This window comes from Rhinatrema bivittatum, unplaced genomic scaffold, assembly GCF_901001135.1.
Source record: "Rhinatrema bivittatum unplaced genomic scaffold, aRhiBiv1.1, whole genome shotgun sequence".
Taxonomy (NCBI): Eukaryota; Metazoa; Chordata; class Amphibia; order Gymnophiona; family Rhinatrematidae; genus Rhinatrema; species Rhinatrema bivittatum.
The window spans coordinates 1-15,108 of record NW_021820564.1 but is presented as its reverse complement, the minus strand read 5'-3'; the positions used below and the strand labels follow the sequence as shown (position 1 = coordinate 15,108).

Here is a 15,108-nt window from a genome sequence, read left to right as displayed (position 1 = left end):
GATGAAGACCAGGAACTGAAGAAGGCGAAGAGCAGGAACACAGGAACAAAGACCAGTAACATGCTGAGGCAACTTTCTCTTCCAAGGTAATAGACCTATTGCCAAGGTGTCTTGCTGGAGGAGCCCTACCCTTATATATGGGCAATATGCTATACTTCGGTATAAAAAAGAATTTAAATAAATAAAAATAAATAAATATGGTAGGCTTGCTGATGTCATCAACGGGGGCCGTGGAGGCTTTCCCGCCACAGTCCCTTTAAATGCAGAGATGAGACACATGCGTGCACCTAGGGACAGCGCCTTGTGCGAAAGACAGCATCAGAGGCCAGGCTGGATGTGGTGGCCTGCTGCACATTCTTTTGGGGCCTTCCCTGATGTCGGCACACTTTCTATCTGGCTTGAGGCTGGACCGCCAAAAGCAACACTCTGGGTGACAGCTGTGTGAAAATATATTTGAAGTAAAAGTGAAGGTGTTAAAAACCAGCCCACTTCAGCCCCTGGCCTCCCCAGTGCAAGTCCCAGAGGCTGGACCAGCAGAGAGTCCGTCTCAAAGAGCTTAATTCCAAACCACAGACCACAACCAGGTTTTAACTATAATTCACCTTGAAGATAATTAGTTGGTCAAAAAGCAGCCCCATCAGAGATTTCTTTTGCACTGTTTTAGTACTGTCATGGAGTGATATTTAGACGTTCTTATACCACTTTTGGGACATTATAATGTGCACGCCTGTGGGATGCCTCAGCTAGCAATCTATCATGAAACCCTGGTGGGAGGGGGATCTATATTTTCTATACTATTAATGTTGCTGTTTCCATTGTTTTTCTTATAAAAGTTGTGATAAAACCGGTGAAGAATGAAGGAAGTTGCCCTTTCACTGCATCTGCAACCCAATTTTCTTTCTTTTTTTTAACAATGAAATGCTGCTGAACTGGTGCGTTAGTGTTTGTTTATTCTGCCATTTTGTGGCACATTTGTGCATGCATCTGCGGAATGAAAATGTGGCTTTACATGCATCCTTACTCTGGCCCATGCTGCCAGCCTGTCCTGCCTTGTACATGACAAACCTCCCTCTGTTTGCCTTCACAGCTGGAGGTTCTCACTAACCTTGCTAATGAAACCAACATTTCCACCATCCTTCGAGAGTTCCAGGTACTGAGTGACATTAGGGATGGGGAGAGTCACAGAGTGGGGGGGGGGGGGTGTCAGTCATTTGAGGGGTTAAGCTCCTGGCTCTTGGCAGCGATTCCCTTTCCAAGGTTAGGTAAGAACTCCCATTCTGTTTAGAAGGCTGTAAATGACATCAGAGGGTCACCAGAGGTCACTGCCCTCAATGATAATGTGGCTCGGTTTGTGCTTGAGTGATTGCTAAAAGGAAATCGAAGCTCCTTTAACAAAAAGATCTTCACAGTAGCCCTGACTTTGACCATTTTCATTTGAAGATGAAACATTAGCTGCTGCTGGTTTCAGGTCGCCCATTATATTCTGCAGCAGCCCTAGTTCATTGCTCATTTATTTTATTGATCGCATGTTGCACAAGTTAATGTGGCAGATTTTCATTGCCCTTAAAGAACCAAGTTGCCCTTCCCTGTTAGATTGCAATTCTCTGGTTCCTCCTGATGCACCCTATGGTGCTCATTCCAGTCCTACTGACAGACCCAGTGCCTCCTTCCTGAGAATGTTAGTCTCTCCTGACTTCTGAACCTCTAGCTGAGCGTCTCCTTGCCATTGCTTTTCTATGGAAAAGAAGGGCTACAAAAACTCACATTTAATATAAGCACTGCCAGACTGGAGGTGCTTGAATGGGCTTAGCCTGACCTAAGATGATAAAATAAGTCTGTCCTGAGTAAGCTAGTGGGTGCTTACCACTGCTGACTGAGACATCCTCCCTACGCTGGATTCAAACACTTCTTTAGAGAATTCATGAAGGCGGTTAGAATTCTTCTTTCTTACTCCTACCCTGTAGCATCCTTCTTACCTTTCTCTTCCCTTTCTCGCTCCATCACTTTCCTGTCTCTGTAGACGTACATTCGGAGTATGGATAAGGATTTTGTAGCTGCAACGATCCAGGCCATTGGACGTTGTGCAACCAACATTGGAAAAGTGCGAGATACCTGCCTGAATGGATTGGTCCAGCTTCTGTCCAACAGAGACGGTAAGAGACGGAGTCGGAGCTGGTAGTCAGGGTGAAAGGCATTTCTGTAAAGTGAACAGTTCTTTTAAAGTTCATAGGGAAGAAGGCTATAAAAGGATAATTTTTGGTTCCAGCCTGCTATTAGAATTATGAACTTCCCATCTGATAAATGACACCAAAGCCATATCTAGCACGTCCATATTCAGACACAGATAGCAACGTTAGCCAGATAAACTTATCCGGCTAACTTTAGAGGCATATTAAATAATGAAGCCACACTTTTGAATATAGCCAGCTATCTTAAAGTTAGCTGACCAACTTTAGGACAGCTGTTTGCCTGACCAGTCTTAGCCAGCTAAGTTAGCCGGCTAACTCTGACTATTGGAGTTAGATGGTTACCTTAGGCAGCTAACTCAACTCCTCCCAATTATGCCCCCAGAATGCCCCTAGCTTAGCTGGCTAGGTGCCCAAATAAACATTTAGCTGGCTAAATGCTTCTGAATATGGACCTCTCTGTGTTCCAGTAGAAGGAGACTGGGCCATCCCTGAGAATCGGGCAGTGCAGCAGACTTGGGCTCACGTCAGCTGTCCATCGGCTCTGGCTGGGGTCAGGTGTGCCTTGAAGGCGCTACGCTTGTTCCCAGGGAGGGAGGGAAGACAGATGGCTGCCATTGCAGAGACAGCCCCTGAGAACCACAGAGAGTGGCTCTGAGGAGATCTCCCAGCTCTTGGTGCTGCTTGGGCTTGCTGTCTGGGGTGGAGGGTTTATAAACAAGGGGAGCAGAGCATCAGAAAAAGAGAGACTGGGTTTTTTATTTAAATATTGAAAAATACATGTATGCTTGTCTTATAGGTGCATGGAATGGTACAAGTTTTTAAAACTTCTGACTCTTCATGATCCACTTTTCCTTGCTAAGAAAGCAAAACCTTGAGTCCCTGCAAGTTCTGAAGCTCCAGTAGCATGAGCTTCAGCAAATGTTAAACTCCAGATACCAGAGAGTATTAGAATGGAAACTGGTAAACCAGGAACAGTGCAAAACTCTCACTCGTCTGTCAGGCTCACACCCCCAGAGTCACCTCATCAGCCTGTTCACTCTGTAGTTGCAAAGATAGTGCAGCGGGGTTGCTGTGGATTAGAAATAGATGGATGTGAGTGAGTCCGTGTGCCGAAGAAGTTGAGTGAGAAAGTGAAGGATGAACATTTAGCGTGCAGGCCATGAACGAGTGTCTTTCCTGAATGAGTGGAGTAAGACACTGGACAGCCAGCCATGTATGGAGAGCAGGTTCTCTGCTGGCTGGGGCTCCGTTTCTGTCTGGGGGAAGCTAAATGGGATGGGGGCAGCATAGACTGTGGATCAGGGTCTGTCTGTCTGCAGAGAGCTCCAAAAGAACATGGGGGCATGTAAATGGCAGTTCTAAAACTGACCTGGGCTCGGTGGGCGCAAAAATCCATACGCAACCCACTATCGCATGGACTTTTATGTACCCGGAGGAAAGGTGCTCGGGGGAGGAGAGGATGGGGCGGAGTCGGCATTTACGCGTGCACTTTTTGCTTTTAAAAAGTATGCACTTAAGTGCACCCATGCAAGTTAGACCTCTGAAGAGGAAGTATAACCTTACGCAAGTGAATGTGTTTGGGCTTGCTTGGCCAATCAGCCGAGGATTTTCACAGCAAACATTATTTATTTATTTATTTATTTATTAGTTTTTATATACCGGGGTTCCTGTATAAAATACATATCACCTCGGTTTACAAGAAAATGAAACTAACGCCTCGCAGGGCGATTTACATTGAAACGAGAAAAACACTTCAAACAGGTAACAGATAAAGAGGTGGGCATAACAGGGATTATAGGAAGAAACTATAGAAACGACATGTGTTTAGCATGTCCAATTTGTTTTGATAATGCTGCTGGGAAAACTATGTACAAACCTATGTACAGGGGGAGGTGGTTCAAAGTCTATCCTTTGGTAGAATACAGGTGGCAAACATACCCAGGTGAGTTCACTTTGGAAATATTCGGTATAAATATTCCCACTGTGCGGCCTGTTTGAAAATCACTCTCTTAATTGCCATAAAGAGGACCAACACGGCAACTGCACTGCTTTATTCTGTGTCCTACAGAACTGGTCGTGGCCGAGTCTGTGGTCGTCATTAAGAAGCTCCTTCAGATGCAGCCATCCCAGCACAGTGAGATCATCAAGCACATGGCGAAACTCACGGACAACATCCAGGTACTGAGAAATCCTTTGTGCGGTGGTTTTACGCTGATTTTCCTTCAGCTGGCGTCCAGCCTTGCTGTCAAAGCAGCTCAGCCTAGGAGCCAGGCTTTGCAGCTCTGCCCGAGATGCCTCAGCATTTGCCCGGTCAGGCCCTGATGTAATAAGTTGCAGTCGACTTTGCGCACACATCAGCGCAGGGTTGCGCCTCCAATTTTCGCGTGTACAACTTTACTCCCCCTTTAACTACAAGAGTTATGCACAAAAAATGTGCAAACAAACATGAGGAAGACTGCCGTCAAATTAGAGCCCCTCCATGCAAATCCCATGTTAATTGAGGCATTAGCTATTGCATCCCAATGCAGAGAGCGGCTTAAGCTTAAATCCTGTTTCCTTAACACTAGTAGAGATGTAACTCCTGCTCAGAAGTGAAATAAAGTTTCTGGAGTTAGTATTAGTCTGGAGCTCATGTTGTGGTGTCCTGTGCTGGGGATTTATATGCGAAAATCATGTTTTACGCACACAGAAATTCTTTGTGCTCAGATTGTGTTTTTGGCACATAAAACATGTTTTTGTGTTCCTTCCTCATGATTTGTGCGTACAACTTTTGTGTGCACAGATCGTATTTTCTGCACGCAGCAATGTGCAGAATCCATGTTTTGTGCACACTAAGAACATTTTTGTGCGTACATTTTTGGGTTAGCACTGCATTAGGAGTTAACTCTTTTTTTTTTTTTAATTTTTAACACATGAATAAAGAAAATGTGCGCTGTAGTTCACAGCACATGTTTTACTCGCATCTTATTACATCGGAGCTTTAGTGATTTTTTTTTTTTTTACTTAACCACTTTTTCCAGTGTACAGCAAATTAGAAAGCTCTGATCAGAATTGACAAGCGTAACAAAGAACGGTTATCACTGCTTAGAAAATTCCAAGAAGGGCCCCACATTTTCTCATACTTAAAGTGTGCATTCTTCAAGTTGTGTCACAACATTTCAATGTCGGCAATTTCACGTACCCAATTACGCCAATAATCCGTGGTTGGACTAGTTTTCCAGAAAGCAGCTTTCGTAAATCTAGCTGCCGATAATAATTGTCCCATGAACAGCCTTTCTTTAACTGGCACTGAGGAGTCAACCCAGCCATCTAGCAGTCCCAGCTTTGGCCCAATAAAGGTTGGGAAGTCCACAGTATGCGTAATTTCCTGTGCAACTTGGGACCAGAAATAATGAGTACATATGTGCAAAGGTGCCTATTTCCTCACAGCCCCTCCAGCAGGTGTTATTAGTGTCAGGAAAGATTTTAGAATAAAATACCGGGCTTTGGAGCTTCAGTGATTTAAAGCATCAGGAATAGCAAAATTTTAGATCATTCATTGGACATGTAAAGCAAACTAGTTAGGTAAGTAAGATCCTCCTTTTTGTTCTGACTTTTATTCTAGTTCTCTGGAAATGTTAGTGTTTGTTTTTGAAAGCTTCTTCTACTTTGACTCCTCCCATAATTGATTTGTAGGGCACGGGTCCTAGAAGGATTTTCCTATTTTGTGTCTGTGAGAAGATGCTTAGCATATCTGGCTTTAACTGAATCAGGGTGCTGCACTGCTGTTCCTTATTAGATTTCCTTGCAGGCAACACACTGATGCATGCAACAGATGACTCGGGGAAGGAGAAGCCTGGCTGTAACCTGGTGGTGATATTGTTCATTAAGCAGTGTCACTTTTTGCTTAGAAATGTAACTTAGAGCAGAGGGAGGCAAACTATGGCCCATGGCCACATGTGGCCCAAGGGAGGACTCCATCTGGCCTGTGGGGGTGTGTCAGCTCCCTGCCCGTGGTGGCTATAGCATATCATTTTAGACTGTATATAACATCATTGGGCTGGAAGTGGTATAGCCACAGAACCATGCGACCTCCAGGCGACCTCCTTCCCCTCGGGCTCAGCAGATTCCCAAGAGAAGGGACTGTTTCTTTCTTCAGACTTCTGGGGACGGAACCCTCAGACTTCCCTAGCACCCCAATTAGATACCACACCCAGACCAGGCACCCACTGTGGTCATTGGGCTAAAAGGTTTGCACCCCCCTTTTATAGAAGGAAAGAAGCCTTGCTGGAGAGATTTTCTTTCTTTGTTTTTACTCTCTGTGTATGCCCAGGTACCAATGGCTCGGGCCAGTATCCTCTGGCTGATTGGCGAATACTGTGAGCATGTTCCAAAGATAGCTCCTGATGTGCTGCGGAAGATGGCCAAGTCATTCACCAACGAGGAAGACATTGTGAAGCTGCAAGTCATCAATCTTGCAGCCAAACTCTACCTGACCAACTCCAAGCAGGTAAAAGAGGCTGCAAGAGCCAGACAGTAGTGCACAGGCTACCCGTGCTGTTCAGGGAAGGATGTCGCCACTATCCATTCCTCAGCAACACCTCAGGGTTACAGTTCCCCTAATAACAGTAAGCCAGTGTTAGAGAGGTCAGCAATAATGTAACAGAATGGCCAATTAACAGGAAGTGCATCAGGACCATTTAATGCAAACTTGAGAATGTTATTGTACGTAGAAGGGTAAATTTTCTGAAAGATGCCCAACCACAAAGTACACGCGTACTGCTCAACCCACATGGACCAACCTGAAGATCTTCAAACAGAAACTGCTCGCATGCTTTGTGTTTTGAAGATCAGGTTGTTGTGTGGATAAAACGTAAGTGCATACTTAAGAAGGCAATTTTCAGAAGCCATTCACCCTGGTAAACTGTCTAAAAATTACCCAGCTCTTATCCAGCTAAAACTACCTGTGGGAATGAACACTGCCTGTACTTTTAGCGAGGTAAAACATAGGCAGTCCCTAAAGCATGTTTCAGTTGGGGAGGGAAATTACGTGTGTACATTGCAGGTTCAAATCTGTGTGTGTTATTGACCGTACACACTGGCATTCTGCCCAAGGGCTCTGACCTGGGGGGCAATTCTCACGGAGCTCTTCACTGGGGGCTACCTGAGGAGCTTATTACCTGCATGCACACAAGACTACCTCAGGGGCTTCCCCAATATAAACACACACAATTACTGGGATTATACCTGGTGGCTTGAACCCAGCAGGTTATTCCCTACACAATTACTGGGATTATACCTGGGGGCTTGAACCCAGCATCTTATTCCCTACACAATTACTGGGATTATACCTGGGGGCTTGAACCCAGCATCTTATTCCCTACACAATTACTGGGATTATACCTGGGGGCTTGAACCCAGCATCTTATTCCCTACACAATTACTGGGATTATACCTGGGGGCTTGAACCCAGCATCTTATTCCCTACACAATTACTGGGATTATACCTGGGGGCTTGAACCCAGCATCTTATTCCCTACACAATTACTGGGATTATACCTGGGGGCTTGAACCCAGCAGGTTATTCCCTACACAATTACTGGGATTATACCTGGGGGCTTGAACCCAGCATCTTATTCCCTACACAATTACTGGGATTATACCTGGGGGCTTGAACCCAGCATCTTATTCCCTACACAATTACTGGGATTATACCTGGGGGCTTGAACCCAGCATCTTATTCCCTACACAATTACTGGGATTATACCTGGGGGCTTGAACCCAGCAGGTTATTCCCTACACAATTACTGGGATTATACCTGGGGGCTTGAACCCAGCAGTTTATCCCCTACACAAACTTTGATTCAGTAGATCACAGTTACAGATACTTAGGAAAGTAAATTTATTTGAGCCATAGGAGGTAGAACAAATAAAATCAGATCTTACAGAGGAAGTAATGGTAGATAATAACAATTGCTACATATATATAAGAAGCTTACATGTTTCCAAAGGATCCGCCTGTGCTATCATGTCCGTAAGCATGCGCTCCCTCTTTCTCTAGCTGGTATTTCTCCTTATACACTAAAATGCTTGGGAAAGCAGCGATGTTCCTTCCCTCTGAGTTATTATCAATTTCATGTTATGGTCAGAGGAGTGGACCCTTGGTTCGATGATGACCGATTAGGCCACCGTCGGTAGGCGAGGCCGATCCTCGGGGTTGCAGGTAGGAATGAAGAAGATCTGGACGCAGGCTCCTCCTGCTGGTCGTGTAATCCAGATGCTGGCGCCTCCAGCTGGTCGAAGGAACAAACCCCGCGGATCTCTTAAAGAAGTCCAATCCAGTAATCGTGAGCCAGGGAGATCCGCAGCCAGTCCAGGGGTCGAGAGCCAGAGAAGTCCGCAGCCAGTCCAAGGGTCGAGAGCCAGGGAAGTCCGCAGCCAGTCCAGGGGTCGAGAGCCAGAGAAGTCCGCAGCCAGTCCAAGGGTCGAGAGCCAGAGATGGAACGTCGCCAAGCCAGGGATCAAGGACCCAGAGGGAACGTCAGCCAGACCAGGAATCAACACAGGAAGACAATCAGGAACCAGGAACAGAACAAACTCAGGAGCCAAGAAGTCAAGGCAAGATCTGGAGGTCCAGCCCTTGCTTAATAAGTAGTCCCCAGCCAATAGGAAACCGCAGGAAGGAACCAGCTCACATCCTGTGAGTGTTCCTTTAAATTTAGGGCCAGAGCTGCCCGCGCGGCCCTAGCAGAAGTCAGGGGGCGGGGCTAAGCCGCGCGGGGAGAAACGCCGCGGCCATCTTGAATCTGCAGCGATAGCTGCCGCTGAGGAGCCCAGGAGAACCGCCTAGTGCCGGCGGTCCGACCGGCCCCTGGGGATGGTGGTAAGTTCCGTTCGCGGCTTGCCACGGCCGCCATTCATAACATTTCAAGCACAGCTGTGTGGCCTTTATTCTCTCGCGGGCTTTAGTGTAAGTTAATTGCTTGCTTTCTCATCATAGACCTATTGTAATAACTAAAATAAACAGTCTCTTGCCTGTTCATAAGCATTTCACAGTGCAAAATAGCAAATAGGAGTTCACTCAGAAGTTGGCCTGTGGCCTTCAAACTAGTCTGTGTCTGGTTGAGAACTCTGAAGCCATACAGCCTACCCTCTATATACATAACAAAAAATGGCTCCAACATTTATGTTGGATGGAAAAAGTACCTGCAGAAAAAGCCGGTGCAAATCTCTGCAGGCACTTTTTCCCAGGGGAAGTTCTCAAAGGGAAAGCATGCTTGTACGTTCCCTTTGAAAACTGGTGTGACGGCCCTTGTGTACAATTACTCCTGGACTGTGCATCTCTATGGGCAGTTTTCAGCATTGTACCCTAAGTCATCTCAAGTAAGGGCATGAACATTTTTAAAACTTTACGAGGCAGTAACCAAACTCCCTGCATTACTGCTAAACTCCTGGGTAATTTTTATCCATGGGGTTTGCTGGAATAATCAAAAACAAAAGCAAAACTACACATAAGAGCATAAAAAATGCCATTCTGGGTCAGACCAAGATCAACTGAGCCCAACATTCTGACTCTGATAGTGGCCAGGCCAAGTCCCAGGGACCTGCAAATCCCAAACAGATCTATTTCCTGTTACCCACTCCCAGGGATAGCAATGGTTTTCCCTAGTTTACCTGGCTAATAATGCAGCAGAAAAAGACCATGTTTGATGCATCCACCACCCTCTCTGTAAAAAAATATTTCCTAAGATTACTCCTGAGTCTGCCCCCTCATTCCAGAGCCCCCTTTCCATTGAAAGAGGCCCGCCTCCTGTGCATTGATACCTTAGAAATATTTAAATGTCTCTGTCACATCTCCTCTATACCACCTTTCATCTAGGGCAAGCTCTATATGTAGATCTGTAACACTGTCCCCATATGCTTTATATTTTTTATAATAATATATTTATATATTTTAGCATTTCAAGGTTCTCCCAGAGGAGATCCAAATGATCCCCCTTCCATCCACTACTCAACTGGAGCTCCATGGAGGACCCCCACCTTCCCCTACTAACTTCTGATGCAGACAAGAGCTACTAATCTGGCCTGTATGTAAAAAAAATTGTCCACCCATGCACTAGGAGATTAGCTGGTAAATGAGCCATTGTCCTAGAAAAGAGACTTAATAAACTTCAGGTCCGTAATCGCTCTGTTAGGTCCTGTCCTAACCCACCCTCACTGTCCATCCTGTTTTCTACCATTGTTATTGAATGCAGACCAAACTGCTGACGCAGTATGTGCTCAACCTGGCCAAATATGACCAGAACTATGACATCAGAGATCGGGCCCGTTTCATCCGGCAGCTGATTGTCCCTACCGAGAAAAGTGGTGCACTGAATAAATACGCCAAGAAGCTATTCCTGGCCCAGAAGCCAGCTCCCATTCTAGAATCATCATTTAAAGGTACAGCAAGACCAAGAAATTGTAAGCCAGCAAACAGGAGAGAAAGATAAGTGATACATTTATAATACAGTTGAGTAGACAAGACTCTTATTAACATTTTTTTTGGGGGGATTGAGAAGTAATGCAGGACATTATAATATGATTAGATTAAGTAATATATTAATACGATGGCGAGTTAATGTATAATCTAATAAGGTATGGATGGATGAAATAGCAGACTGGGAGTCAGAATAAAAATGTGTGAATGGATGAATGAAGGATAGATGAGTAGCTAGTGCGAATGATGAATAGACTAAAAAAATACATGTTAGAGACAAGGATAGTTGATGGTTAAAGGGAATGAACAGGCTCAGGGATGGATAAGAGAGATAAGTTAGAGGAATGATTGGTAAAGATAAATGGAGAGTACACCTTGTTGGATGGATACGATGGATAGATAGATGGATAGTTCATTACATAAGTCAGGTAGGTGGATGGGTGAATACTACCTCTGCTAATGCTAATCTTATTCACAGTTTAATAATTATTAGTTTCTTTCTTATATTTTGTTGTACTGTGTGTGCAGTCATTATTATTTTGTGGATTTGTCCTGTTTCTGAACATAAGATAAAATATCAATATTATATTACAGTGAATACAATTAAATGACACTGATACGTGTCAATCTGTAATTTGCTTATTCTTTAATTAACTTTCTTTGTATGTTTTTTGTACCTGTCTTACCCTCCCTTTTCCCCGTCTCCCAAAGACCGGGATCACTTCCAGCTTGGATCGCTCTCCCATCTGCTGAACTCTAAAGCCCTAGGGTACCAGGAGCTCCCAGACTGGCCAGAGGAGGCACCAGACCCATCCGTGAGGAATGTGGAGGTAAAGGAAACTCTGTGGGTGGCGATCCTGGTATGAGATCGAAACACCAGCCAGGAGCTCATTACCCCTCTTTCTACAGTTACGAATGAGTACATTAGGGCATGTTAGACCTGTTGCTACAAACTGTTAGCGTCAAAACCATTTGAAATGTTAATCTAGTAGAGGGATGAATGCAGAAACTCTTCTGGTGAAATCTGAGATTGTTGCATTTATCAGTAGATTTGCCAACTGAGAAACAGAAAGATCCTTATTGTAATTTCATTTTGTTGAGACTTGTATTTCTTTTTAAAAAACTTTTTGCATGTTTATGTTTTTTCAATATACTTTGAAAACTTTAGACTGACGCCTTGGTGTCCCACACTGTAATGGCTGGCATTGGTTTACAATCTCATGGTGTAAGTGGAGCTCAGGAGCATGGCTTAAATCTGCATGACTTTGTCAGTGCACCACAGCCATGAGCCATTGTCATGACATATCCCTCATTCCCATTACACGTGTTCCAAAGTGTTTCAGAAAACAATTTTTAAAAACTGACCAACCTTTGCTGGACAGCCAGATGTTGTTGAGAAGCTTCCATATATTACAATCATCAACCGCTCCTGGTCCAAAAGAAGCTTATTTTCTTTTACTGTACGATCAGCAGTTTCCTCCTACTTCTTTGGGCATCTAGCGTGATCTGAATTGGGGCTGGTATCTGTCACCAAGAGCGTTCATTTGCAATTACCTAGAAATCTTTCTTCCTTTTCTATATCCCCTCCCAACTCACCTATCCCAGTCCTTGCAGTGTTGGTCCTGGCTGGGCAGGCAACCTTGCTCCTTCCAGAACCCTGCAAATATAGACCCTAAATCCAGCTGCTAGATATCTAAAAGCCACAACCCATTGTGCATCATAACCAGGAAGTGTGAATGCTGCCTCTGCAGCATCACTAGGATGCTGCAGAGGCAGCCAACCCAGGAAGTGTAAGACCTGACCCAGGAAGTGTAAGACCTGACCCAAGAATCAAATCCAGGTCCTTTGTATTTTTAAGGGATAAAGTGTGAAGGAGTCTTTCCTTTTGACAAGTGACATTTCTTCTTTGAGCTTAAAGAACACACCTTGCTGTATCAAGGCCATTGTCTACAGTGGCATTGAAGAGCTAGCACTGGCTAGACTCTCCCATTTTAGACTGAAGAACTCTATGGATAGAAATTCAGTGTGTGACAGTGAGGAGTATAGCAGTGGGAGTTTACTACTCTCCACCTAACCAGGATGGTGAAACAGATTAATATGGAGATTAGATGGGCTACCAAATGTAGAAATACACTAATAATTGTAGATTTCAATTTATCCAATATTGACTGGATGACTTTCTCATTAGGGTGAATCAGGGACTTTAAGATCCTAGATGCCATAAAGGACTGCTTCATTGAGCAACTGGTCCTAGAACCAATGATAGGGTTGGCTATTTTACCGTTAATTCTCAGTGGCATGCGGGATCTGGTGCAAAGGGTAATAGTGGTGGAGCCACTTGGTAATAGTGACCATAATGCAGTCACATTTGATATAATCACTGGATGGAGAATAATAAATAAAACTACTACGGTAGTATTTAACTTAAAAAAGTAAAACTATGATAAAATGAGGAAACTAGTTAGAAGGAAACCTAAAGGAGCAGGAGATTGTTTAAAAGTTCCATCTTGGAAGCCCAAATAAAATGCATTCCACAAATTTAAAAAGGTTGAAAGAAGAACAAGCATCTCCCACAATAGCTAATTGATGCTATGAAAGGGGCTACTAAAGCCAAAAAGGCATTCTTTAAAGAATGGAAAGCAGAACCTAATGAGAAAAATAGGTAAGTGCAGGCCAAGAGAAAATTTGAGGACAGATTTACCATGGGGCCAACAACTAATAATAGAAGTTTTTTCAAGTACATTAAAAACATGAAACCTGTAAGGGAATCAGCTGGGCCATTAGATGACTAGGAAAAAGGGGCTCTGAGGGAGGATAAGGTCATAAGAGAAAAGCTAAATGAATTCCTTGCTTCGCTCTTTACTATGGAGGTATGAGGGTACATGTTGGGCACATAGCCACACTGGAACCATTCTTTGTACATGATGATTCAGAGGAACTGAAACAAATTAATCTGAATCTTGAAGAGATGCCAGAGCAAACTGACAAACTAAATGGTAGCAAATCACTAGGTCCTGATGATATTCACTCCAGGGTTCCAGAGGAACTCAAATACAAAATTGCAGACCTACTACTGGTAATCTGCAACTTATTATTCAAATCTTTCTCTGTACCTGAAGACTGGAGGGTAACCAGTGTAATGCCAATTTTCAAATAGGCCTCCAGGGATGACCCAAATAACTACAGACTGATGAACAGGACATCGGTGCCAGGAGAAATGGTGGAAGCCTTTGTTAAGAACAAAATTACTAAATATATGAATAAACATGGTTTAATGGGAAGAGTCAGCATGGATTTAGCAAAGGGAGATAGTGATTTACAAATTTATTAGAATTCTTTGAAGGTGTAAACAAAGGTGAGCCAGTCAACACACTTTATTTGGATTTCAGAAGGTATTTAGTAAAATCTATCATGAGAGAGTCCTCAGGAAATTAAAAAACCATGGGATAGATGGCAATGTCTTACTGTGGGTAGGTAACTGGTTAAGAGATAAAAAAAAAAAAAAAAAGTAGGACTACACAGCCAGTTTTCCCAACGGAAAGAGGTAAATACTGGCATGCTCCAGGGATCAGTACTGGGTCCGATGTTTAACTTTTTCATTTATGGGCTGAAAAAGGGAGCAACAAGCGAGGTGATCAGATTTGCCAATGATACAAAAATATTCAAACAGAAGCAGACTGTGAGGAAATATAGAAGGACCAAGCTAGGGAAATGGGCATCTAAATGATAGATGAATTTAATGTGGACAACTACAAAATGATAATCAGAGGGAAAAGAAATCCTACCTGCGCTATAGGTTTCTGTATTAGGAGTTACCACCCAGATAAAGGATCTTGGAGTCATTGTGCACAATGCTTTGAAATCTCGGCTTAGTGTGTGGCAGCAGTTAACAGAGCAAACAGAAAATTAGGAATTATCCCCCTCCACAGCCAGTCCTTCTCCAGCTTATCCAACCCTCATCCTCCTCCTCCAACTGATCCCTCCCTTCAGACAGCTCCTGCTCTAAACATCTCCTGGGCCCCAGTCTAAAGGTGGATAAAAACTGGTGAGAAGAGAGGGTAGGCTGATGACAGGGGTAACAATTTTCTCTTGGGTAGGTTCAGTGGTTGGTAAGGAGAGAGGAGCTGTGGCAGTCTCCACTGACCCATGGCCCACTCAGCCCTTTCCTCTCCTCATGGCTGGTCCTAAGCCCAATGGTGATCTGCAAGCAGCAGCAGCATTAATAGTGAAAGTCAGCCCGGGGCCTGTGAGCCAGTGCGGTGGCCCTGATCCCTCCTCGTGCAGGCCTTCCTGTTACCATAGAAACTCAGGCAAGGATAGGACCACTGCAGGGCCTGTAAGCAGGGGTTGGCTCACAGGCCCCGGGCTGATTTCCACTACTAATGCTGCTGCTGCTGCTGGGGCCTAAAGAGCGCTGCCATGCGAGGCACTTGTGACCCCAGCTGAAGGTTTTGTGACTCC

General features: G+C 44.4%; 1 protein-coding gene across 1 annotated transcript; it reads left to right on the top strand.

Moving 5' to 3' along the window:
• Nucleotides 1-1,085: 1,085 nt before the first annotated feature.
• On the top strand, nt 1,086-11,507 carry LOC115081716 (AP-3 complex subunit beta-2-like; the record flags this gene model as incomplete). Its single annotated transcript, XM_029586134.1, has 6 exons — nt 1,086-1,150; nt 2,021-2,153; nt 4,258-4,367; nt 6,502-6,678; nt 10,424-10,610; nt 11,359-11,507. Coding segments are annotated over exons 2-6 (741 nt in total), but the record flags the coding sequence as incomplete, so codon positions are not given.
• Nucleotides 11,508-15,108: the final 3,601 nt, after the last annotated feature.